The 24,051-nt window shown below is 57.0% G+C and overlaps 1 protein-coding gene across 6 annotated transcripts in view; it reads left to right on the top strand.

The window, feature by feature from the left end:
* The window catches only part of HIVEP3 (HIVEP zinc finger 3), a 419,258-nt gene extending 398,742 nt beyond the window's left edge, over positions 1-20,516 (top strand). For 5 of the 6 annotated variants that reach the window (XM_045190915.3, XM_024554651.4, XM_045190916.2 and 2 more), the window contains 4 exons: positions 6,361-6,536; positions 12,748-12,834; positions 17,512-18,410; positions 19,468-20,516. In XM_045190915.3, the coding sequence (XP_045046850.2) occupies positions 6,361-6,536; positions 12,748-12,834; positions 17,512-18,410; positions 19,468-20,271 (1,966 nt within the window). In that variant the 3' untranslated portion in view covers positions 20,272-20,516. The remainder of the gene's footprint in view (positions 1-6,360; positions 6,537-12,747; positions 12,835-17,511; positions 18,411-19,467) is intronic. The other variant, XM_024554653.4, reaches the window with a different exon arrangement.
* Positions 20,517-24,051: the final 3,535 nt, after the last annotated feature.

Genomic DNA, 24,051 nt, shown 5'->3' with positions numbered 1-24,051 from the left:
CCACTGGGAACCGACCCTGAGCCTCGCTGCACAGGACACTGGCTGCCTGCAAAAGCGTGTGCGGTTCTCACGGCATCTGCCTCTGGCTTTGTGTGATCACACCCAAGGCGAGTCCCCAGGGAGAGGCATGCTTAGCAACAAGACCATGATAAAATCAGAAGTTTGGTGAGCCTTCACAATATCCAAATTTGGGAGAGAGGGGAAAGTTTTGTAATAAAATATTAATTACATGTGGATAAGTGAATAATATATGTGCCAAATAGCCTCACAGAATCTCAGATTGGGAAGGTACCATGGAAGCCACTGAGTTCCTCCCCTCATTTAAGAGAAAAATGTATCTTGGCAGAGAGAAAAGTCATGGGCTTGAAGGTGAGACATGCCCCTATCGGCCGTATGACCTTGGGAAAATTACTCTGAGATAGAGGTTTAGCTCTGGACTGAGTCTACTACTCCTTCTATTTTATTTGACTTAAATAGTGTTTTTCAAAGCACGCAGTTGAGCGCCTGAACTCTGTATTTTTAACAGGTAACCTGGGTTCAAATTCTAGCTCTGTCACCTTACCGGCGGTATGACCTTAGGCAAGTTACTTAACTCTATGACTTGATTTTTCTTTGTGTAACTGAGGATGATTAGAGACGCTGTCTCATAGGGCTGCCGTGCCATTTAAATGAGGCAATGCATGTAAAGTCTTTAAAATAGCCCTTCACACCCAGGAAGACCCACTGGGGGGTATGGTGATACCCTCAGGGAGGGCGGGGCCTGTCTTCCAGCTCACCACAGCCCACCTGCTCCGTCGTGTTGCTATCCCACCCCCATTGTGCCTTCGCCCTCCATTTGGTCAGAAATAAATAAATATATCTATTTATATTTATTGGAATAAACATGGAATATTTAAAGGATAAATATATCCACTTTATGGCCTTGTTAGAAGAGTAAACAAGCTAATCCACCTAAAGCCTCCTCTATCAGCAGGCTGGACATGTCATAGGCCTGAAATAACCATTATTCTCTCCTGCTTTGGGGTCTGGCCTCTTGGTGAACAGCACTAGTGACGGGGAGCTCACTACCTCACAGAGCAGCTTCGCTGTTGAGTCTTTGTCATATGTAGAGTCCAAGAACAACAACTCACCCATCACCTTGCCTGAAATCCATTTAATTTCCAACGCATCCCCTCTTCTGGAATCTGGAGCAGAGCGAGGTGCTATCCCTTTGGGCTTAGTGGAAGCTGCAGCTTTGAGAAGTGCCTCCCGAGAGTGTAGAGCCACAACCCAAGTCATCACGTGCTGAATATTCAGAGTCAGGCAGCCCAGCATCCCCAGCTGCGGGACTGGAGATGCTGCTGAAGGCAGGAGGTTGCACTAGGTCACGCCCACGAGCACTGGGGCCCAGTGTGCGTTCTGGTTCCTGCTTATAACTGTCTAGCAGCCTTGTAACTTAGGGCAAAACACTCAACTCCCTGTTTCTGTTTCCTTCTCTGTTAGATCAGAAGGAAACAACTCCTCCTGATCAGGGGGTTGAGATTCTTTTTCTTTTCCTTTGAGTCCATGAGCCTTGGAGCTGCAGTGTAAGAATGAAAACAGATCCAGAAGATCTGGGCAGCTCCACGGTGCCCCAGGCAGCCCCACTCATCACCCAAGTCAGCAGAACAGAAAGCTGCTTCCAGGTGGGGGACTGGGACACCTGTTGCCGTGGCCATGACCAGGACACAAGCTCTGGCCCCCTCTGCCAAGCCCCTTTGCTACACTGGCCTCTGGCCTCATAGCCCTGCACCTCAGGCAGCCGAGCTGTCTAGCCTTGTGGTCCCTCTCAGACCTTCTGGAGTCCACAGAAACAGCTCTTTTTCTTTAAAAACAAAACCAAAACGCTGTTTCCTAGACTGGCTGAAACCCCTGGCTTGTCAGGGCAGCAGAAGACAGGCAGGTGGTAGGGCTCCGAGAGATGGCTCCTGTCCTGGGAATCGGCAGCGTTCAGGCCTCACAGCACTGGGCTGTCCCGCAGCCCTGAAACAGGCAGGGAAGCAGGGCCGCACCCTAGGGGCCCCACCATGGTTTTCTGGTTTCCTGCCCCGGCTCTTTGCAGGGCATTTCTCTGTGGCTGTCAACACCTGCGGGTCCCACCCAGAGCTGGTGGCCTTTCAGGAAGGGCTGGGTGGAGAGCGATGCAGCTCCTGCTGGCCTGTGGTGTTACAGGCCTCACTTTGGGGATTCTGTAGAAGGAAAGTGCTAAGGAAACCTCGGTCTGCATCTCCGAAAAGCATTTCTGCAGCAAGTCTGTGTGGCGACAAGGTGCTAGGTGCAGACATGGCTGACTGGGTGATCTTGGCCACATCACTTAAACTCTTTGGGCCTTGGTCCCCTTTTGTGGAAAATGGGGACAACAGTAAAGCGTTGATGGGAGCACTGAATGGCATCAGGTGTGGGAGGCACTTGGTGTGTTTAAAAGGAACGAAGATTGACTACTTCCAGGGAGGGGAAGTGACTTGCCCAAGGTCAACAGTGAGTTCATGCAGAAGCTAGAACTCCAGCCCAGGTCCCATGCTGACTGCTACCCAGTGAGCAGAGCCATTTCTACCAGACAGTGGGGAGTGTTCCACCAGGCCACCCTGGGTAGGAGGGGCTGGCTTTGTGCTATGTCCCTGGAAAGCCCACAGTGTCGGGCGCTGAGGGACTGGGAATGTCAAGGCTGAGAAACTGACTGCAGCAGATCTGGGGAAAGAAGGCCCTGGCTTGGCTTTCTTCTATGCAGCCGACAAGCACTGCGCACTCGCTGGGTTCATCCCTGCACCAGGCCCTGGGGACACACCCGCAAGTGCGGTACGCGGGGCCCTCCTCATGGGGCCAGCGGGGACACACTTCTGGAAAGGCCATCACAGTACACACTGCCCGATGGGTGTGTGCTGGCCACGGGCCTAGAGGCGTGGGAGAGAGCTCAGAAGGAAGGGCCTTTGGCAAAGCCCTGGAGGAGCAGAGGAGCTGGTCAGATGGAAGAGGGTGGTGGTGGTGCCGGGGCAGGTGGCAGACCAGTGGGAAACGCCTCTGAGGCACTGGGCGAGTGTGGTGTGGTGGGTGGGGAAGTGCAGCGGGGGGTGGGGATCTTGAGGATTGGTGAAAGATTAGCTGGAGGGGTTGCTGGGCCAGGTGGCGTCCTGGGCCTTCTGTACCCCCTGTGGGGGGGTGGACAGAGCTTTATTCTGAGAGAGTGGGCAGGGTCTGGGAAGATTGGCAGGGTCAGTGTATTCAGGGAAGGCCCCCTGGCCATTCTGTGCAGAAAGGATGCAGTGGTGTAGGACGGAGTAATGGCCTTGGCTAGCGGGGGCAGGGAGGCCGGCACCTTGGCGTGCACATCGGCAGGTGTGGTGATGAGTGAAGGAAATGGAGGCACCAAAGATGTTGCCCTGGCCAACCATGGGGTGGGGGTGCTACTTGTTGAGACAGGGACCCAGAAGTATTACAGGTGGTACAGGTGGGGGGACATGGAAACGTGGTTCTGAGCACGTGGAGTATGAGGTGCCTTAAGACCACCAGCGGAGATGCTGAAGGGGCGGGTGGATGTACAGCAGAGGGGTCAGAGCTGGAGAGAAGATTGGGAGCTGTCAAGGTCCAGGTGGAAAGTCAGGCCTTGTGCAGGGGGAGCTCCCCTAGGGGGAGGTATGAGGGCAGAGGGTGCAGGCTGGAGCCTGGGGAGTGCCAGCATGGGAAAGAAGGGACAAAGAAGGAGCTTGAAAAGGAGACCCAGTCAAGAGAGAATTGGGGGTGACTTGAATCAAGTCTAAACTTCTCTGCGTGGCACTCGAGGCCAACAATGACCCTGCCTGTCCGACCTCATCCTCTCTCACCCATCAAACCTTCCAAGCCTTCAGATCCCCCTGCCTTTGCTTCTGGGGTCCCCGCCTGGGGTCCCCCCTTGCTGCCACTACCTCTCACTGTCCTCCCATGTCCCTCCCAGCCCAGGCTCCTCCCTCGAGCTCCCCAACAGGTTGAGCACACTTTTCATGGTGTATAGGTCTCCGCCACCAAGTCAGGCCGCCACCCTTAAGGCTCGGAGTCCCTTCTCTGGGTGCGTGTGTCTCCTTTTGGGAGGACTGGGTGGCATAGGCTTGCTATGGGGAAGAGATGAGGGGTGCCAGAGCAGCTGTCCTAGGTGGGCTCTGGTGCCTGCTTCCAGGTTGGCTGTTTTACAGAGCGAAGCCGAAATATGGTAGAAGTCAGGGGGCTGGGGGCCAGTGTGGGAGGGGCCTCATGAAGTGCACTACAGCTGTGCAGTGAAGGGAAGGGGAACGCTACAGGACGCCATCGCGCTGGAGGTTGGAGGGAACAGGATGTCATGGACCCGCCGAGCAGGGCCGAGCGGAGGTGCCCAGGTAGGAGCAGAACCTCCAGTGCAAAGAAGAGGCCGAGCCATTGTCACTTCTTTCTTCTGCAGCTGGGAAAATGTGCCCCGCCCCAGACTGGGCCCCCAGGCACAGAAGGACACGGGAGTTAAATCCAGGTGTGGGGAGCAGGTTTGGGCCTGGGAAACCTGCCACAAAGGGTGAAGTGCTGTCTCTGGGAGGTAGATGTCCCGTGTGGGCCCCTACGGTGCTCTTCATAAGAGCAAAAAGAATCATTTCTCCCCACCACCACCCCCACCCCCAAGGCCTTCAATTCCTCCCCTTGAACACGAGGTGGTGCTTTGCCCTGGATCAGGGGGAAAGCTGGCCCCCAACCTGAGGACTGGACACTCTAACCAGCCAGACAGGGCCTGTGAGGGGAAGAAAGAGGGTTAGACAACGGGAGAGGCATTGGTCAGTCGGCCGAAGCTGAGGTGACAAAAACAGGATCCACCTGTACTCATGGACAGCAGTCTATGTGTGAATGTGTGTGTGTGAGCGTGTGTTTGTGAGCGTGACGGCATGTGGGTGTGTATGAGTTCATGTCAGGGTGTGTAGTGAGTGACAGCGTGTGTGTCTGAGTGTGAGAGTGGGAGGTGGTATGTGTGAGCATGGGAGTGTGTCTGTGATGGTGACCTCTGTGTCGCTGCTTGTCAGCTCCCTGCTCCAGGGTCCCCTGTGATGTCTTCTCAGGGTAAACTAATGGCCCCAGCAGAGCAGGACTGTCACTCCCTAGCTGCTGTCACTCCCTCATCATCCCCCAGCCACCTGCCTGCCCCTCTGCTCCTGTCCCCGGAGCTTGAACTTCCGACCACCTGGGGGCGTGTGGCAGGGGTGAGTGAGGACCCAGGCAGGCCTCTGGCTGGACATTGGAGGCACGCTCAGTGGGAGGAGAGGCCACCCCTCCCTCCAGGCAGCTGTGTCCTGCACCTCCAGGCCTCACGCATCAGGAAGCTCTTCTGGAATTGGGCTGGATCCCCTCCCTGGGCCCTTCTGCCACTGCAGCCCTCCCCTCGCACTCAGGGGACTCGCAAGCCTGTAGCATGAGAAAAGAAGGCGTTTTGGTAAGGGTGGTGCTGAGTGAGCTCCGGGGGTTTCCTTCTCAGTGGACATCAGAGCATCTGGTTCAGGTCCAATGGTGTCATCATCGTAGTCGGTGTCCCTGAGGCCCAGCAGGTGGGCCGGCCACCTCAGGAGGCTCCTGAAAGCCTCTAGCATTTCCCACTGTGATTCCACGTGATCCCTGGAGGCTAAAATCTGGGTGCTGAGAGCTTCTGGCTCTCGGAGATGAGGTGGGGGAGAGAGTGCAGGGCGCCTGGTTTCCAACTTCCAAGGACAGAGAAATGATGGCCACCCCTCATCCCTCCCCTCACAAAAGCATCTGGGTGGCTTCCTAGCAGACTGATTAGCACTTGTGCCCCGTGGGAGGCGGACAGGCTTGTGGGCAGGCGGGTTCAGATCCCAGTTCTATCTTTTTCTGGCTGCGGGAGCCTCGGGCTCTTAAGGGTTCTTCCTCGCAATTGTGGTACCCAATTCGGGTAAAGTACCCAGCACAGACTGAGCTAGACGTAAATGGTAGCTGCTAGAGCTGTGGATGTTACCTTTTTGTTACTCTTTGTTCCTCTGGTGGCACAGAGTGGCTGTTCTTTGTGGGCAGAAGCTGGTGCCAGGCTGGCTCTGGAACCAAAATCCCCCTGCAAAGCTGTGGTTTCACTGCCCCCACAGGAAGCACCAGGGTCTGCTGCTGCTGTGGGGCACAGAGGAGGCAGCCCCCCAGTCTGAGGAGCAGGGCAGGTGTGGGGGTCCGTGCTGGATCCCCCGGGGTGACTTGTCCCCCGTCACCCACCGTGGTTTCCTCTGGTTCCGCGTCCTCCTCTCCCAACTTCTGTACCGGGCAGGATGCCGCTACGAGGCACGTGCATCTTCTGAGGTGGGGACCTGCCTCTTCTCCTCCTTTTTTTTCCTTTACCATGACGCCTGTTGCTCATAGGTACAAATCAAACGAAGAGTATGTATATGTGCGAGGCCGCGGCCGAGGGAAATATGTTTGTGAGGAGTGTGGAATTCGCTGCAAGAAGCCCAGCATGCTGAAGAAACACATCCGCACCCACACTGACGTCCGGCCCTATGTGTGCAAGCACTGTCACTTTGCTTTTAAAACCAAAGGTAAGAGACAGTCAGCTGGGGCGCCACCCCCGCCCACTGCAGGGGCTCCCCTCTGGGAGCCCCAGCGCAGAGCTCAGGGGCCCAGACCTCTCTGCCCAGGGCCTGGGCACCCCCACTTCCTGGGTTCCCCAGTGGCAGAGCAGCCTGCTGCAGACTGGGCAGTGGCACCCCGGCGGCCCCAGCCTGTCCTCTTGGATTTCACACGGCCCTGCCCCTGCGCACTCCCCCATTACCTGGCGGCACTCCCGCACCGTTCCTGGTTTGCTGTGATCTCATCACCCCTTCCTTTGCATGTCTCCGTAGCCCTTTATCCACTGGCCTGGTGAACGCCAGCATCCACACTTGTCACCGCCACTCCTGCGTTTGGAAATCCATCCCACTCCCAGCCACTTAACACACTCGCATAGTCACTTGTCATTCCAGAGTTCACCCCTGCCTCCAACCACCTCACCACTCAGACCGTGTCCCCGCTCTGCCCAGCTTCTCTGCAGCTCTCGGTACAGGGCCTGGCCCTCCCCCACCCAGACTGGCAGCCCTGTCATCCCGGCCCTCCGCCACGCTCCTCAGCAGAGCCAGCTCAGGCTCTGGCAGTCACCTGCGAAAGGAAGAAGGACTGACTGTTGAGGATAGGCATCCCACAGCTGCGAGGGGAGACGGCCTGTGGCCTGGCCGCATGGCACCCAGGAGCCTGGTGTGGATGAGCGGCGCTGAGTCCGAGAGCCCAGCTTTCGTCCGCTCCTCCCACTGGCTGCTCCTGCAGGAGCAGGAGCTTGCTCTTTGCTTCCCAGTTGCTGAGCAGACAGAGGTGAAGGAAGAAAGGCCTGCAGCTCTTGACACCCCCGGTGGCCTCAGCCTCTTGTGCTTCAGATCCTTGGGTCAGGGTTTGAGCACAAGGGCCCTGCTTCCGCCTTCCCGCCGGCCCCACTGGAGTCCTATGGTTTTTCAGTGGAAACTGAAACTCAAGAGCTGATTTCCCTTTGCCAGTTGTTGACCTTCCTACTGTCGGTAAAGCTGCTCCCAGTGAGAGAGGTTGAGCAGCAGCTTTGAGGGCCCATGAAGCCTTCCTCACTTCCTCCTCCTCTCTCAGCCCTTGGGTTCTCTCTGTATCAGTCAGGGGGAGGAGTTTATCACAGCCCCTGGCCATGGCCTGATCTCTGGTGGGGTGCCCGTCTCTGGTCTCCTAACCCCAGTAATTAATTAGCTCCAGCCCCCCTCCCTCCTCTTGCCATCATCCTCAGTGGCCCTCAAACTTTCTTGCCAAGGTTTTGATTTGAATAGGGGCACCCCCTCCTTCCTTGTCCTCACCCTCTTCTCTCTTGAGTGTCTTATAAACAGTGTTCCAAAGGGTACGTGGAGAGGGCAGATAGGCCTGTAGGCCTGCCCCCTGCCCCATGGTGCATCCAGCCCTGAAGCCCTGCCACATCCAGGGTAGCTCAATCTAGCATGTCCCAGCCCTGGACATGGGCTCCGTCCCCATGCGTCCCCTATAATCCCACTTCGTCTGGCCTTAGCAGCCAGGTGGGACTTTATGGAGAAGAAAGATGGGAATAAGTGGCTGATGACTTGAATAACAGTCTTTGACTCTGAATGTCAAAAATCACTTGTCTAAGTGCCCCTTGCAGGTGAAGAAAGTGAGTCTAAAAAACAGAAGGAGCTGTGAAAGCTAGAGCTGTAACCAGACCCCTGCCTTGTGGGCATTACCCCACCGTGTTCCTCTCTGTGAGTGTGTCCCCCCTTCTCTGGACAGAGTGGCAACATCAGGTGGCCAATCAGGTGCCTACAGAGTGGGTCATAACTGCTGCACCTGTTCCCAGGGCGTGTCCAGGGGACCACACTGTTCTATCCTCAGTATGAGGAACCCAGTCCTGAGAGTACCTCCCAGCCCTGGGGCATGCGGAGCTGCCACCGCCTTGGGGAGCCATCACCTTGCATGTGACACCTGGAAAGCCCACCCGGTTGAGTTCCTGGTCAGAGTAGTCTCTGCCTCTTTTGAGAGTAAAGGCCAGGTTTTCTTTGTGTCAGGTGTGAGACAGGCCTGGGGCCCTGGCCGGAACACCTCTTTCTGAGCAATGCCTGCATTGGAAGCCATGCTGAGCCTACCAGACCCTTTCGATGGTCCCTGTTTGCCAGGACGGAGGCCTGTAGGGTCCAGAGTGTGTAACCTGAGCAGAGGGATGGCAGACCCTCCATGTGCCCTGGGGGCAGATATGTGGGCGTGCAGACCGCGTCCCCACTGCCCTGCAGGCCTGGCCCTGAGGCTTCACTCCAACTACTGATCAGGGGATATGCTGAGTGCTCTTAAATGCTTACAGAGGCTTCCAGAAGACAGCACCTTCTAGAGCCTAAGCAGTGAGCAAATCATAAACAGTGGAATCTCAAACTCTGACCACAGAGGGGCTGGTTGGGAGTGGGTCGATGCAGAGAAAGCTCACCCTTGGCTCTCTCTGCACATGGGGTGGTGAGGGAAGGGACAGGACACCGAGGCTCCTGCTCCTCGCTGGGCCATGTGCCCTCCTTCAACCATCACTGAGATGCCACGGGTCCCCTTCTCTTACCGCTCACAGCCTCCACTGGGCGGCCTCTATCTCCCTCCCCCTCCCCCTACCCCTGGGCCTCTGGCCCAGCCAGGCTGCAGGAGGGCTGAGGCTAGGCCTGGTGGTCCTCAGAGCCCTCCGTCCCCACCACCTGACTGCTCCCAGGCCTGGAGAGCCCCTCTTGTTCGTCTCTGTCTGCCTGTCTCTGTCTCCGTCTCTGTGTCAGACGTTGTGGTGGCAGCTCGGGCCCCTGGGCACTAGCTGAGGGGGGTCTCAGTGGGTGAGGTGGCAAAGGCCCACCAGGATGTCCCTGTGGAGGTCTGGGGGCCCCATTTCCTCTTCTCAGATGGTTCCCGAGGCCAAGGAGGTGGCTTGCACCAATCGCCTCAGGGGACAGAGCTGACAGTTGTGGGAAGGCCTCGTGTCCATCAGGCTGCAGGGCAGAGGGAGGGTGGCTGGTCAGAGCCAAACCAGGCATACAGGGTCATCAGCTAATACTGCTAGTGGAGGTTCTGCCTCTCTTCCAGACACCCATCATTTTCCCTCCACCCGCCTTTCCTCCTTCACTCCAGGACTGCCAGACTTTTGGTGGAGGGCGTGGGGTGGGAGGGGCCTGAGATGACTAGGAGAAGCTGAGGACTCTGCATGGCAAGGCTCTGCCTCTTGACAGAGAAGCGATGTCCAGGCTTCAAAAGACACCTGCGGCCATTGGGTACACCTCCCTCAGTTCAGAGGAGGAGACTGGCTGGGAGGGGAAGTCAGGGAGAGTGCTGATAACATGCAGGGCTGCTAATCCAGAGTTTGCTCCTGGAACCCACACAGCCTCTCCAGGCAAAGCCGCCTTGGACTCCCTGACTCCCCCTACAGACCCCAGCGGCAGGGGTGGAGGAAAGCTGTCCTCCTGGGGCTGCCTGGTACCTTTTCCTGAGAGCGCCGGAGCCCGGACTGAAGGGCAGAGCCATTTGCATCACCAGCATCATCTCAGCATCTCTGTCCTCCACATTCAGGGTGGCATGTGGTGCAGTCCCCTGGTGCTCAGTAAAGAGTGATTGTCTCGGGCGGCAGGGGAGGTGGTATATGGCGTGAAGAGGAAGGTGGTCTCGTGCGGTGGGCGTCTGTTCTCTGCCAGGCACACTCCGCTTTGCATATGCTCTCTCATCAACTGGCCAGCAACCCTGAGAGGTGGGGATTACTTTAGAGTTGCAGAAACTGGGGCCGAGAAGGTTAAGAAACTTGCCCAGGAGCACTCAGTGAGCAAGGGGCAGAGGCCAAACTCAAAGCCATCGAGCTCCTAGACCATCCGGGTCCCATGCAGCCATGTGGAGCAGCAAGGCCCCTGGAGTCCTGAGACCTGGTTCCAGATGGGGCTCTGCACTAACTGGCAGCGTGGCCTTGGCTGGTTGGTTCACTGTGTGGGTCACCAGGGGCCCTCATGTGGCAGCCCAGCAGCTGAGACCGTCCATAGCCTTGTCTAATGGTGCCGTCAGCATGAGGACCAGGAGTTAGGACGAAAGCAGAGAACCCTGGGCCTGGTGGGGATTGGGTTACATGGTCTGTGAGATTCCTTCCAAGATTTCGCTTCTGTGATGAAAAGAGCATTTCCTACACGTGGCTGTTGTGCACCCATTGCGTGCTCGGCGTCTAACTTGGTCGGAAAGAGACCCAGACCTTCCAGGCAGAACATGCACGGCAATCATGTCACAGCCTGAATGAGCAGTGCTCACAGTCCTCTGTGGTCTGGGGAAGTCAGGGGATGGCAGGTGGGTCCCCAAACCTCAGGAGACAGTTCGTGTCTCGGGCCCATGGAAGACCCCACTGCCTTTACTGCCCCTGACACTCTCCTCCGGCTTGGCCTGCTCGTGGCCGTGAGGATGAGGCCTATGATGTTGGGTAGCGACTGTTGGAAACCCTTGGCCCCAGGACGACCCTGGAAGCTGTGACTCTGCTCCCCCTCTGGCCAGCAATGAAAGATCCAGGTTTCTGTCCAGTTATAGGAGGAAAATCAGAGATGGCAAAGGGATAATCATGGACTATGGGGAAAGAGAAGCAGCTCCTCTCCCATCCCTGCTGCCCTGGGCCTGTACCCCACAGGAAATCTCAGATTGACAATCCCATTACCCTCTCGGCAAAACCCTGAAGGTTCCTTAAAATTCTCAGAATGATTAAGAATCACCCTTTGGTCCGTCATGGGCTCTCTCCCCGTTCACCTATCCATCGTCTACCCTCCCATTCACCCACTGCTCCCATCCTCACACCTAATATGTCCTCCCATCGTATGCTTGTCCTCTCTGTTCCTCCTCATCGCACATTTGGCCTCCCACCAGTCCTCCCTTCCACGCACCCTCCCACATTCCCTCGTCCTCCTGCCTGTCGGCCTCCCATGCACACACATGTGCATGTGTGCACGCATGTGTATACACGTGTGCGCACATGTGTGCGTGCATATGTGTGTATGGGACTGTGTATCTCTTCACCCGTCCCACCAGCCATCCCCCATGTACTCACATTTCCATCCTCCTATCCAGTTCTCCAGCCTCCCATCTGCTTGTTGACCCATTTTCCATCTATCCTCTTGTTTACTTTTTCACGTAATAATTTATCCTCATCTCTCTCCATCTGCATATCTGATCATCCAGTATCCCATCCATCTGTCCTTCTTTCACTTTACATTTCGTCTTATCCATCTATCCATCCACCCACCCACCAGTCTCTTACTCCTCTGTTCAAGTGTCCATTTTTCTTCCATCCATCCATCCGTTCAAACTTACCAATTACTGAGATTAGTGAGACAGAGCACCTAACTCAGAGAACTTACGGTTTATAGCATGAACAACCACATGGGAGCATACCAGTCCACAGAGAAGCAGTGCGCACGGCACAGTGTGGACGGGCCCAGAGGAACACTGTGAGGCATCGGGCCTGCATCCTCCTGGGGCCGGCCAGGCCGGGGCTGGTGTGCTCTGCTTCTCCTTCACAGAGCGCTGCTGCCCACGGGGCTCTGTGGCCTTTGAAGTGCTGAGCATATGTTGGGGGGAGGGGGAGTTGAAGGTGTTGGTACCTGTGTCCTGATTTCACCGAGCAGTGGCCCCCACCCATCTGCTGTGGGGCTGAACTGAGTACTTGGGGCAGTTAGCCACCCCCTGAGGACTCCACAGGCATGGAGCAGGAAGTGGCCTGAGGGAAACTGAGGCCCAGGGCATTACTTCTCTAAGGAAGTCAGGGCTTGGGCCCCAGCCCCGTGGCCCCCTGTGGCCTGCCCCAGAGGTCCCCTCAGGCGGAAGGGCACCCTCAGTGCCCAAGCCAGTCGCCCTGTTTGAAGAGTGTCACTGGTTCCCGGGCCCAGAGTTAAAGCAAAAGCAGGAAAGCCTATTGCACATGAGATGTCTTTTAATTTCTTTTTTGTTTGTTTTTTAACCAGCATCTCATACTTTCTCATTATGCACTGTGTCCCCTCACAGCACCCCCCAGCCCCCAGCTCCCATGTACAGCTCTGAACGGTGGCTGTGGCTGCACATCCCAGCCTGAGCACAGGCCCCTGCCCAGCGCCCGAGGCTGGCAGGGCCTCAGCCAGACTGAGAAGCCACGGCCCACCAGCCAGGTGCTGCCTCTGGGTGCCCTGGGCCTGCCTTGGCCCCCGTCCTCCAGCCATGCCTGAGTCTGCTCTCATTCCTTTCCAGGGAATCTGACTAAGCACATGAAGTCGAAAGCCCACAGCAAAAAGTGCCAAGAGACGGGGGTGCTGGAGGAGCTGGAAGCCGAAGAAGGTAACGAATTGCCAACTTTCTTTACCGTGTCCTCCCCAACGCTCCCTCCTCCTCCACCGCCTGCTCCTCTACCTGTCCCTCTCCCCATCTTCCCCTTTCTTTCTGTGTACCTCTCCCTCCCCTCCCCCTTCCATGCCCTTTCCTCCAGTCCTCCCAATTACGGGGAGACAAGGTTAAATTCACAGAAGGATCACCGCCCTCTCCACACACTGAGAATACATTCTGTGCAGCCATAACTATTGTGCGTTATGGTCTCGCACTCGAGGGTGCTCCGTGAATGTGTGTTGAGGGAATTCATACATGAGTAATCCTCGTCAACATTAACAGCACCCGCTACATGTCAGGCATGTTCTAAGCATATGCCATTATTATCTCAGCAAACCCTCACCGTGACACTATAAGGTACACACATACATTCCATGCCCACACTCACAGCTACACACTCTGGGCAGGGGACTGAGCCCCGCGCCCTTTAGAGCTGGTGGCTTGAAGAGAGTCAAAGCCAGACCTGTCTCCTCCCCTTCCCATCCCACACCCCAGCACCACATCCCGGTCGTAGTCTTTCACCAGCAAGAGGCATATTATCAGAGCCAGTTTCTGGGGAGAAAGGCAGAGGAAAAGGTGAGTGGAAGGCAATGGGTCTGGCTGGACACTGCCCAGCCTCCGCACCCAAGGAGGAGGCCAGAGGGGCTTTGGCAAGTGGACTGGCAGTCCCCCCAGTAGGGGGGAGACTGTAGGCATTCCTCCTGCACCTGGCAAACCTTTGACCAGATTTCCTAAAATCAGAATCAGGACTTAGAGTGTGTGTGTGTGTGAGTGTGTGTGTGTGCGCGCACGTGCGCTCATGTGTGTTCTGCTTTTGTTTGATTTGGGGATATATTTGCAGTCTCACAAATGAGATCATACTCTCTTTTAGGTGAAGTAAATAACCATTATTGAATGACCTGGGGACTGCTCCCCCAAAACAGGGAATGAGGTTACCATTCTTATCAAGAATGTCTGTCAGGCTATTTACAGGAGTCTCACTGAGTCCCCGTGACTGGTGGTGGAAACTTGTATTGCCCATTGTAAGCAGAGGAAAGGAAAGCTCAGACAGATAAAAAGCAATCAATGCCCAAAGTCACACAGAAATGTTGGCTCCATGTCAACCCCACTGCCTGGGGGCTGGGCGGGAGCCCCTGAGCCCTCCCTGGGTGGGAGCCGAGAGGTGATGACTGGCACCGCACCAGGAGTTGGCTGTGGGACCCTGGGCAGGCCCCTGACTCTCTCTCAGCCTCGTTTTCCCAATGTGACAGAAAGGATGACCATACCCACCTTATCTGAGGATGAAATCTATGGGACTAGTACTGAGCAGCAGCCCTGTTATAGCCCTCTTCTAGGTGCTGGAAAGTCTGCCCTCAAGGGGCTTACATTCTGGAGGGGAGACGGGCAATGAACATGTGTACTGGGCAGGAGCAATGAGCATGAAGCAAAAACTGTGAGGGAGGGACTTGGAAGTGTGGGGAGGGGCCTCTCTCTGTTAGGATGGTGTGAAGCCAGCCAGTATTGCAAGCATTTTGCAGTTGAGGTCAGAGGGAATGTCAGGACCAGGGCCTGCTGACATCCAGCAGGGAAGGCCCCTGAAGACCCCCTTTAAGGATGAGGAAGTTGAAGCTCAGAGCTGGGCAGTGGTCTGCCCTAGACACCTGTTGCTGGGTGATGGAAGTCAAGGGTCCTCTGCCCAGAGCAAGTTTTGCCAGGACCCCCCACATCTAGGCTCCTGCAGGGTTCTATGGCATGCCCCTATCCTGGGGGGCCATTCCTAATGCCCCACAGGGAGCAGCGGGCCACTGCTGGGATCCCCGCCAAGGCTCCACAGATCCCTGCTGGCTCCCGGGCCTGGGACCGCAGGGGAGACAGAATGACGTGGGGTCTGGGAAGGGTCCTCTCCTTGCTGAGGGATCATCAGGTACAGAGCCCATGAGGATCAGAGTTTGGGGGAGGTGAGGTCAGAAAGAGCTAAGGTGGTGAAGGTCAAGGGCCAGACTTGGCTATCCCTGAAAGTGACCTTCCCTGATTTTCCATGACTCTGGCTGTGTGCCAAAGGCAGCCGGTAGGGGGTGCGGCTGGAGGCAGTGACCCAGGCTGAGTACTGGTCGGCTTGGACCAGGTGAGCTTAGTGGAGGTAGGGAGAAGTGGTCAGATTCTGCACGCATTCTGCAGGTAGAGTCAACAGGTTTTGCTGACACGGGGGAGGGGCGGGTGGGGGGGAGCGTGCATCAGAAAAAAAGGAGCCAAGGATGAGTCCAAGGTTTGTAGCCTAAGAAGCTGAAAGGATGGAGTTGCCACTCCCCACGTGGGGAGATTCCAGGAGGAGCTTGTCTGTTGGTCACCGAGTATCTATCAGGAGTATAGCTGGGGATCCACTGCCTCCGGGTGCCCCGAGCCAATGCCGCAGCCCCACCCTGGTGGAAAGAGGTTGAGCACTAGCGCCACCGTGTGGCCGAAACTCTGAGCTCCCGTGCGCTCTTCATTTGGTCTCCTCTGCCCTCCCAGGCCCATGAGCAGGCAGGAATCCCAGCAGTGGCCCACTGTGCCCTGGGGCGTTAGGAATGGACCCCCAGGATAGGGGCATTCCATAGAGACCTGCAGAAGCCCACATGTGGGGGTCCTGGCGAAACTTGCTCTGGGCAGAGGACCCTTGACTTCCATCACCCAGCAACAGGTGTCTAGGGCAGACCACTGCCCGACTCTGAGCCTCAACTTCCTCATCCTTAAAGGGGGTCTTTAGGGGCCTTCCCTGCTGGATGTCAGGAGACCCTGGTCCCGACTCTCCCTCTGACCTAAACTGCAAAATGCTTGTAGTGCTGGCTGGCTGCTGAGCCCTGGGTCCCTGAGACAGATAATAGCTGAGGTCTATCGGGTACTTACTGTGTCAGACCCTTGCAGTCCTCCCCACAGCTTCACGTGGGGGCTTCTATTACTCGTACCCCCTTTTTCAGATGAGAGAGCTGAACATAGAGAGAAAGTAAGTTATCCAACATCATACAGCAAGGACGAGGTGGAGCTGAGACTCAAACCCAGACCATTTTCTACTTCTTGAGGCATAAAATCATTTTTAAACTGGCAGTATAATAACACAAGAGTTGTAAACCTTAGTTTGGACTCGGCCACTACCCGTGGGGTGACCCTGGAGAAGCCCCGCTTGCCTCCCTGTGGGCCTGGGTTTCCCCAAGTGGCTTGGTGAAGCAGGCCTCCACTCAAGTCTTAGGCAGACAAGGCAATGCCTGTGGGGAGCAAAACTGCAAAGCGTGTTTTGCACCCCAACTCACTCCCACATCCCTGCTTCCTTCCCAGTCCCAGGTGTCTCCCCCGTCCCATCACCTGCTCCCTTCACCTGCCAGCCCCAGCTCCACCCCAGAGCTTTCTGACCTACATCCTCCTGAATGCCCACTGTCGCCCATTTCATGCATCTTACTGTTGCATGTTGAACTATTTGAATGCGTGAATGCTGCGCTTTCTGGCCCCTGGGCATCTTGGCATGGTGGGGCTCAGAAGCCCGGGTGCACAGGTGGCCTGAGTCCGTGTGTGTGTCCAGTTCTCTGTCGGTAGTGGAATGGGTGCTCGTATGTCCTCATGGGGTGGCAGGACAGGCGAGGAGCCTAGAGATGGGCCAGCAGAACCCAAACCTTCAGGAGCCTGCCAGGCGGGCCCGATGTTAGTGAAGCTCCCCCAGAGTCCTGATTGCTGCCAGCTTCATTAATGCCCCAGTGACACCTGTGTCATGTTAGAGGTGACTCCGCTGGCTGGGGCTGTGCTATACCAGAAGCCAGACCAGGAGGCTGATATTTTGAAGCTCCCCTCCCAACCCCCACCCTGACTGGGAGCAGCTTAGGTTTCTACAAGGGCAGCAGGTCCTCTGGGCAGGAACTGCAGGTCAGGGCCCTGCTCTGCCACCTGAGGCCCACTGGGCCAACCCCCCAGAGGTTGGGGCCTGCCACCGGCCAGAGGCCATCGTAGCGGCAGCCTGGCCATTGCGTCAAATGCACGCTTAGACAAACTGAGGCCCTGTGCCGCTGGGCTGGCCAGCGTGGCCGCTGTGTCCCAGAACAATCGGTTTCTTCGTGACCATATTAACAGCGACCATAATTATTGGAGCCCTCGCTGTGGTTAGGTATGCATTTACTCTCAGATCCTGTGAGGTGAGACTGTCACTCTCATTTGACTAAGGGGAGCCTGAGGCACAGCAAGGGCACTAACCTGCTCGAGGTAGAGCCAGCACTGACATATTAACGAAAAAATCAGAACAACGAAAAGAGGCCTGTCTTCCTTACTGTGCTTCAGTCCCAGCCTCACTACTTACCTTACTCCGGCTGGTCACTTAATCTCCTTTACCTCAGTTTCCCCACCTGGAACAGGAAGATAAGAATCGTGCCCCCTCGCAGGGCTGTTGGCACTGAAGGAATTAATGTCCATGAAGCCCTTAGAACTAGACCCGGCACAGGGTCGATACAAGGTAACTTGCTCCCTGTGATTATTTACAAAGTGTTCCCTTGTCTGCGGTGTCCCTCATCCTCTCCATGATCCTGTGCCATTGCCGTGGCTCTCGGGCTCAGTTTGCAGACAGGACCCCAGGGCGTAGTGAGGAGGAGCCATGGGGCCAGCTGTGACCCCGGGCCTCCTGTGCTCGCCCTGCAGGAACCAGTGACGACCCATTCCAGGACTCGGAAGGGCAGGAGGGCTCAGAGGCGGTGGCGGAGCACCAGTTTTCGGACCTGGAGGACTCGGACTCGGACTCAGACCTGGATGAAGATGAGGATGAGGATGAGGATGAGAGCCAGGACGAGCCATCAGGACCGTCCTCAGAGGCACCCCTGCCCCGCCCGCCCGCCACGCTGCCCACAGACTCCTCACCTGTTCGGGGTCCCCGGCCCCCAGACGCCACCTCTGGCAGCCAGGCCACGCAGGGTGGCTCAGTCGCGGAAGCAGGCAGTTGCTCCACGTCCAGCCAAAGCATTCTGTGCCTCCCCCGGCTGGGACCGGCCCTTTCAGGCCCCGTGGAGAAGGACACAAGCTCAGCCCTGAGCTCTAAGGCCTTGTCCCCGAGAAGGCCGTGGTCCCCGGGCAAAGAAGCAAGCAGCCGCTCACCACTTGCCCACAAACACCCACTAACCAAAAGCGACTCGTCTCCCCAGCAACATTCACCGTCCAGAGAGCCACAGGCCTCAGCCCGGAGCCCGCCTGGCTCCCAGACTGGCCCTCTCCCTTGTGGGTCTCCAAGACTTGAGCTGTCTCCTCTCACCCTCCACCCCCTGGGAAGGGAGCTGCCCCCTCGAGTGCATCTGCCCCCCGAACATGAGGGCGCCGCAGACCCAGGCACCCCCCGACACTCACCCACCAGGAGACGGTTACCAAGCCAGGCTGAGTCACCACCACGGTCAGTGCTGCCAGGGAAGTGGGCCTTGGCTGGGCCGGGCAGCCCCTCGGCGGGCGAGTGTGGCCCAAGTTCAGGGCTGGCCCCACGGGCTCTCTACCAGCCCGCGCCTCTACCTCACAAGCTTCTTGGCAGAAGCCCCGAGACCTGTGCCTCCACATGGGTGAGTTCCTGCCCCGGAGTGGCTGGGCCTCTCACTCCTCCTGGTGGGTTGGGGGCTGCAGAGTCACTCTCCCCTGAGGTGCCAGGCCTGGAGCTAAACAGCCCTGCCAGCACAGTGGTCCCTGATAACTCAGCAAAGGTTCATGGGGCACCGTCTGTGCCAGGCGCCATGCCGGGTGCCTGAAACCAGTTGATCTAGCCTCAGAAACAGCAAAGAGTGGACTCGGGAGCTAGTCCTATGCCCGTGTCTTCCCACTCCGTCCCCATCCCCATCCCACATGTTCTTTGAGCAGATGGCAGAGCTTAACCTAAATTGTCACATCTCAGCATCAGTGTCACCAGCATCCTCAGAGATGCCACAGCCAACACCATCCCCATCACACCCTCAGCACCGTCACTGTCACCATCGCCAACACCCTCTCAGCCGTCATGGCACTCCAGCACACCATTATCGCCACCTCCTCGAGATCCCCAGCCCTAATGGCACCACCGTTGTTAACTTCCCTCTGCCCCCTGCATCCCTCCCATCACCGTGTGCCGTGGCCCTACACCACCCTTCACCTCCAGCAGCGTCGACACCCTCACCAGGGATTCAAGCTGCTGGAAGAGCATGATGTAGAAGTCTCTCCTTGGTTTTTAATTCGGGGTCACGTTAAAATCCCTGGTGGTGGGTAAAGGTCAGGAGCCTTGACTGGGAACTCATGTCCAGGGGTAAAGTTGGGTCAAGGACATTTTAGGAATAGGAGATACCACCGAACCAAGATAGAGGGCTGGCGCATGGGGGCCATGGCACCCCATCCCCCCAGAGCACCCCCAGCTCCCACAGGCACATGCGCGGGCCGCAGGTGTGACAAGCGTGGGGCCCAGCTCCGGGCCAGTGCACATCTGGGGGCCACCCATTGCAGAGAGGGCGCCCACACAGGCGGGCTCCTGGGTGGGGAGCTCCGCTGGGACTTGCTCTGTGACCTCAGGCAAGGCCCCCTTCTCTTCTAGGCCTTGAGGTGTCCATGGGCCTAGCATATAACCTGGCCTTACCTTGTCTTGTTTTCTGACCCCAGCAGAAGGCCGAGTCCCGAAGTCCCTCCTGCTCACCTGGCCCTGCTCATCCTATCTCCTCCCGACCCTTCTCCGCCCCCCATGACTTCCACGGCCACGTCCCAGCCCGGACAGAGAACGTCTTCAGCCACCTCCCTCTGCACTCGCAGCATTTGGCCCGTGCCCCGTGCCCCCTGATTCCCATCGGCGGGATCCAGATGGTGCAGGCCCGGCCTGGGGCCCAACCCACCCTGCTGCCAGGGCCCACCTGGGTCAGTGGCTTCTCAGGGGGTGGCAGCGACCTGACAGGGGCCAGGGAGGCCCAGGAGCGAGGCCGCTGGAGTCCCACCGAGAGCTCGTCAGCCTCCGTGTCCCCCGTGGCTAAGGTCTCCAAGTTCACACTGTCCTCAGAGCTGGAGGGCAAGGACTACCCCAAGGAGAGGGAGAGGACGAGCGGTGGCCCAGGCAGACCTCCCGACTGGGAGGCCCGTGAGGCTGGCGTGTCTGCAGAGCCTGCACCCACGCACAGCCCCCACACCCTGCCCGAGGCCTCGCTCCAGCCACCCCAGGGCCGCCAGGCAGAGTCCTGGAGCCCCCGCGTGGAGTCACCGCACACGTTGGCCAGCCCCCCCACCTCCGCTGCCCCACCACTGGACAGCAGCAGTTCCGTGGGCTGCCTGGCAGAGGCCATCACTTGCTTCCCAGCCCAGAGGAGGACCCTCTCTGGGGAACCCAGGACCAGTCAGGGCCCCTCCGAGCCCTTAGGAAATGGGGGGCCCGGGGCGCCGGCACACCAGCCCACGGACAGGGGCCCTCCGAGCACTTAGCCTCTCTCTGACAGCTTCGGCATCTGGCTTCCAGTGTTCGGCAACAGACGCTTCCAGCCAGCTTCCTCGATCATCTTACTCTCGTGGGCTGCCCCTCCTGTCTGTCCCTGTGTCCCAGCAGCCTCTGCTTAGCCCCCTCGGTTGTACCTTTTCATGTATGCAGTTACCTGTGCCTTTTTCTGTACCTTTCGTTGCTTGAAAAGAAACAAACAAAACATACACACACATAAAAAAACCCACGAGGAGTTTGAGGCTGTGAATATTTTGTGCTTTTTTCAGAAAGGGTATACGTGGGGCCTCACGCTCCACTGCGGGGGTCAGCAGCCACCCCGCAAGGCTGGCGAGAGGCAGCCATTTGCTGAGGGATAAGGGATGCACTGAGGGAGAAAAAAACTTTTAAAAATATATAATTAAATGGAAAAACAAGCACTCCTACGTCCAGATGTTTATGTCCTGTTTATTGCCACTTTAGCCCGCCCCAGCTGGCGGTCACCCCTCACTGCCAGCAGAGGGGCCAGTGGCCCCAGACTGAGGGACAGACGCAGGCATGGAGTCGCCACTCAGCCTCCATGGGCAAGCCCAGAAAATTCCAACTTTCTTTTTCCCAAGAAAAAGAAACTTTCTTTTCCTAGGATTTCAACACACAGTAATAGCAGGCAGGAGGTAGGAAGGAGCTGGTTGGTTCCTCCAGGCCAGGGCTCCCAGATGCCCAGGTGGTTTGAGTCCTGGGCCCATCCTGGCCTTTGAGCAATGGACCCCTACAACCTCCCCACCCACAGCCCCACCCCCACACCCTGAGCTGGGAAGGGAGCTCTGACCATCCATCTCCTGGTTCCTGAGCACCTGACCTAGGCCTTGCTCTCAGGGCGCTGGGCACAGGTTGCCTTCCTTGTTCTAGAAACTACTCTCAAGGCTGGAGTGGCAGGGCCCAGACCCTAGGGGTCAAGATCCAAGGTGCATAGCCTTGCTACTCCAGAAACTGGGGCTTGGGTTTCGTTTCACAAATGGTCCGTGGGGTACAAAGGGCCCTTTTCCTTCACGGCTGGGTTTTTCCAGGGCTCGGCACAGGAAGTCTGCAGGACTGGTTCCTGCATCTGAGCCCCACGCTGCCGCGCCGCCGCCCCCCTCAGGGTGGTGGGAAGAGAGGGTGCTGTTGGGTTCTTCCCCCACGCTCCCCAGACTCTCTTGACCTTTCTTTTAACTGTCCTGAGTCACTTCAGTCCTTTTTCAAAGCAGTCAGTTCTAGCTAGTGCCTCCATCCTCGTCGCCACGTCCTCCTCCAAGAAGCTGCCCTGCCTTTGCTGGGGCAAAAGCCTGCTTTGTAAGAAAAATAACGTGGCCAGAAATTAAAGTCTCAAATTGAAATGTGGAATTTGAACTCCAGCATATTTCCCCTGCTCTGGAAGAGGGGCATTTTCCCTCAACCCTCCAGAAATTTTCTTTAGTTTCTTCAAGGGGGAGAGAGCACATGCCTCCCCCCGCCACCCAGGCTGGGTGCCGAGGCCACGTGGCAGGGCAGGGGCTCCCCTGGCCGGCTCAGCCCCCAGCCAGGCAGTGGGGGTGCTACAGCTGCAGAGCACTCCCGGGCCGGTACTCAGACGGACACCGGAAGGGAGAGAGGGTTGCACTGCTGTGAGCACCCCAGACTCAGCCATAACCCCCTCTTCCTCCAGTCCAGGCCCTTGCCTTGCTTGGCCCCTGCTGGGTACACACACCAGTCACTGGTCCGGCCTCCACCACACCAACGGGTTCATTTTCCTTTGACCTCGCTCAGAGCTAAGACAAAAAGGGGGAAAGAGGGAAAGGGTCTCCTGGGGGCCAATGGGCTCCAAGGTGCTGGGAGTGGGATTAGCAAGCAGTTCTCAGCAATTCTCGGCTGCCTGACCTAGTATTTGGGACTCTCGCCCACCCTGGGAGCAGACCAACAAGCCGGGCCCTGATCATATTGGCACTGTTCCGGCCTGGCAGGAAGTAGGAAGGAACCGGGCATCACTCAGCCCAGGCCAAGGCCAGGCCCTTTCTCACCCTTGCCTTTCAGTTCTACCCCTGGACTAGAGATTTCAAGTGCTGAGGCCTGGGAGCTGGATAAAGGCACCATTTCAGCCCGGGCTTGAAATCTTCCAGGGCCTGATCTTCCAGCCCCAGAACCACAAAGCCGCAGACCGGGTGCTCTGCTGGATTAGCTCCTGACTTTGGGGTGGTCACACCACTCACCTGCTCTGCACCTCCAGCTCCCCCGGGCATTGTCCCCTCTGTACTCAGACAGCCCACCCACAAGGTTTCCCTCCTGGAAGGTGCAGACATGGACGGTGTGGCCAGCAGGGGAGAGTCCTCATGGTCACTCAGGCCACAGGCATAGGTAGAGGGGACCGAGACCAGGAGTCACCGGAGACCCATTTCTCAATAACAGAGACACATTCCACAAACAGAATCTGGGCTAAGGGCTGCTGCCCACACAGGTGCTCAGAGAGGTGGAGCCAATGCCACCAGTCTGGGTTGTGTGTCACTGGCTATAGCTCTAACCCCTCTGCCAGACTCTCTTCCCACTCCCTGAGCACAGAGCCTGGCCCCCGCACACCCTCACAACTTGGAAAGAGACTCTTGCTGCATGCCGATCCCAGGCCCCTGCCCTGCTCCCGACCACACCCACGATTCCGGTTTGCCTGTGACACTGCTGTCCATGCTGGGGGGCGGTGGGGGGCACAGTGCTGGCTGGTTGGCACAGGCACCTGTTGCATGCTCTGTTAAAATGTGGGGACGGTCCCTCCTTGGCACAGGCCAGGTTTGGGCCTCAGGTGGTGCTGGCCGGCGGGGGAGGAGCACGCTGCTGAGGTTTCGCAGACATCCCTTGACTTCTGTTGGGGATTCTAAGCGATTGGCCCCAGGCCCACCCTCCAGAACACCCTTCACCCTCAGCAAGCTCAAAGTCACTCGGGATCCTAACCCCAGTTCTCTCTGAGACACATTTCCCCAGGCCCCCTCCCCACCCGAGGAGATCCCCTAAGCCACCCCTGCCCCCAGCCTGAGGCAGTGAACTGCTCACTCTCCCACCTCCACCTTCCAGACCCTCAAGGTGCTCCGTGGGGAAAAGTCTGAGAGAATTAACTTCCTGATCCCTCTCACCCCTACTCCATTCCCACCTGGCCCTTTGACGCGGGAACCAGCAGTATGTCTGAGCTGAACTACTCTCTCCACCTTTCTTTGGACAAATCCTGCTTAAGCAAAAGTCCTGCCTGGGCAGCTGTCCTTGGGGACGAGCCCACAGCATTGACCAAGGGGAGACGGTTCCTGAGGCCTGTCCCACAAATTCTGCTTCTGTGTCGTGAGTCCAGTTCACTTTCCATTAGAAAACTGCTTCAGCACGCATGATCACTTTACTCAATTTAGTGTGAAACAGAAAGAAAAGAAACAGAAAAAGGAAACGTGTCGGCAAATGTAAGATACATGCTGTAAGATAAATATTTGCCTTTTTTCTCTGAAAGGTGTATGTATTCTGTCCGTGAAATTGTCTGTAGAGAGTTTCTATGTTCTTAAATGGCAATACATTCTAAAAATCATACTGTAGATATGTACAGCCACCACATGGGGATGGGGTAGTTTTGCCTGTAATTTTATTTAATCTCCAGTTTCTATACTTGCATCTTGCAATGTTGGTATGGTATATATCAGTGCAAAAGAAAAAAAAAACTCCACAAAAACAGTCCACGCAGGTCTAAAGCACAGTCTGACGTACAAGAGGAAGCAAACACTCAGCATTGATGTGCGTGACCTTTGTTGTAA

The sequence above is a fragment of the Desmodus rotundus genome, chromosome 3 (assembly GCF_022682495.2).
Source record: "Desmodus rotundus isolate HL8 chromosome 3, HLdesRot8A.1, whole genome shotgun sequence".
Taxonomy (NCBI): domain Eukaryota; kingdom Metazoa; phylum Chordata; class Mammalia; order Chiroptera; family Phyllostomidae; genus Desmodus; species Desmodus rotundus.
Note: the sequence above shows the minus strand (reverse complement) of the source record. Positions and strands in the feature narration are given on the sequence as shown.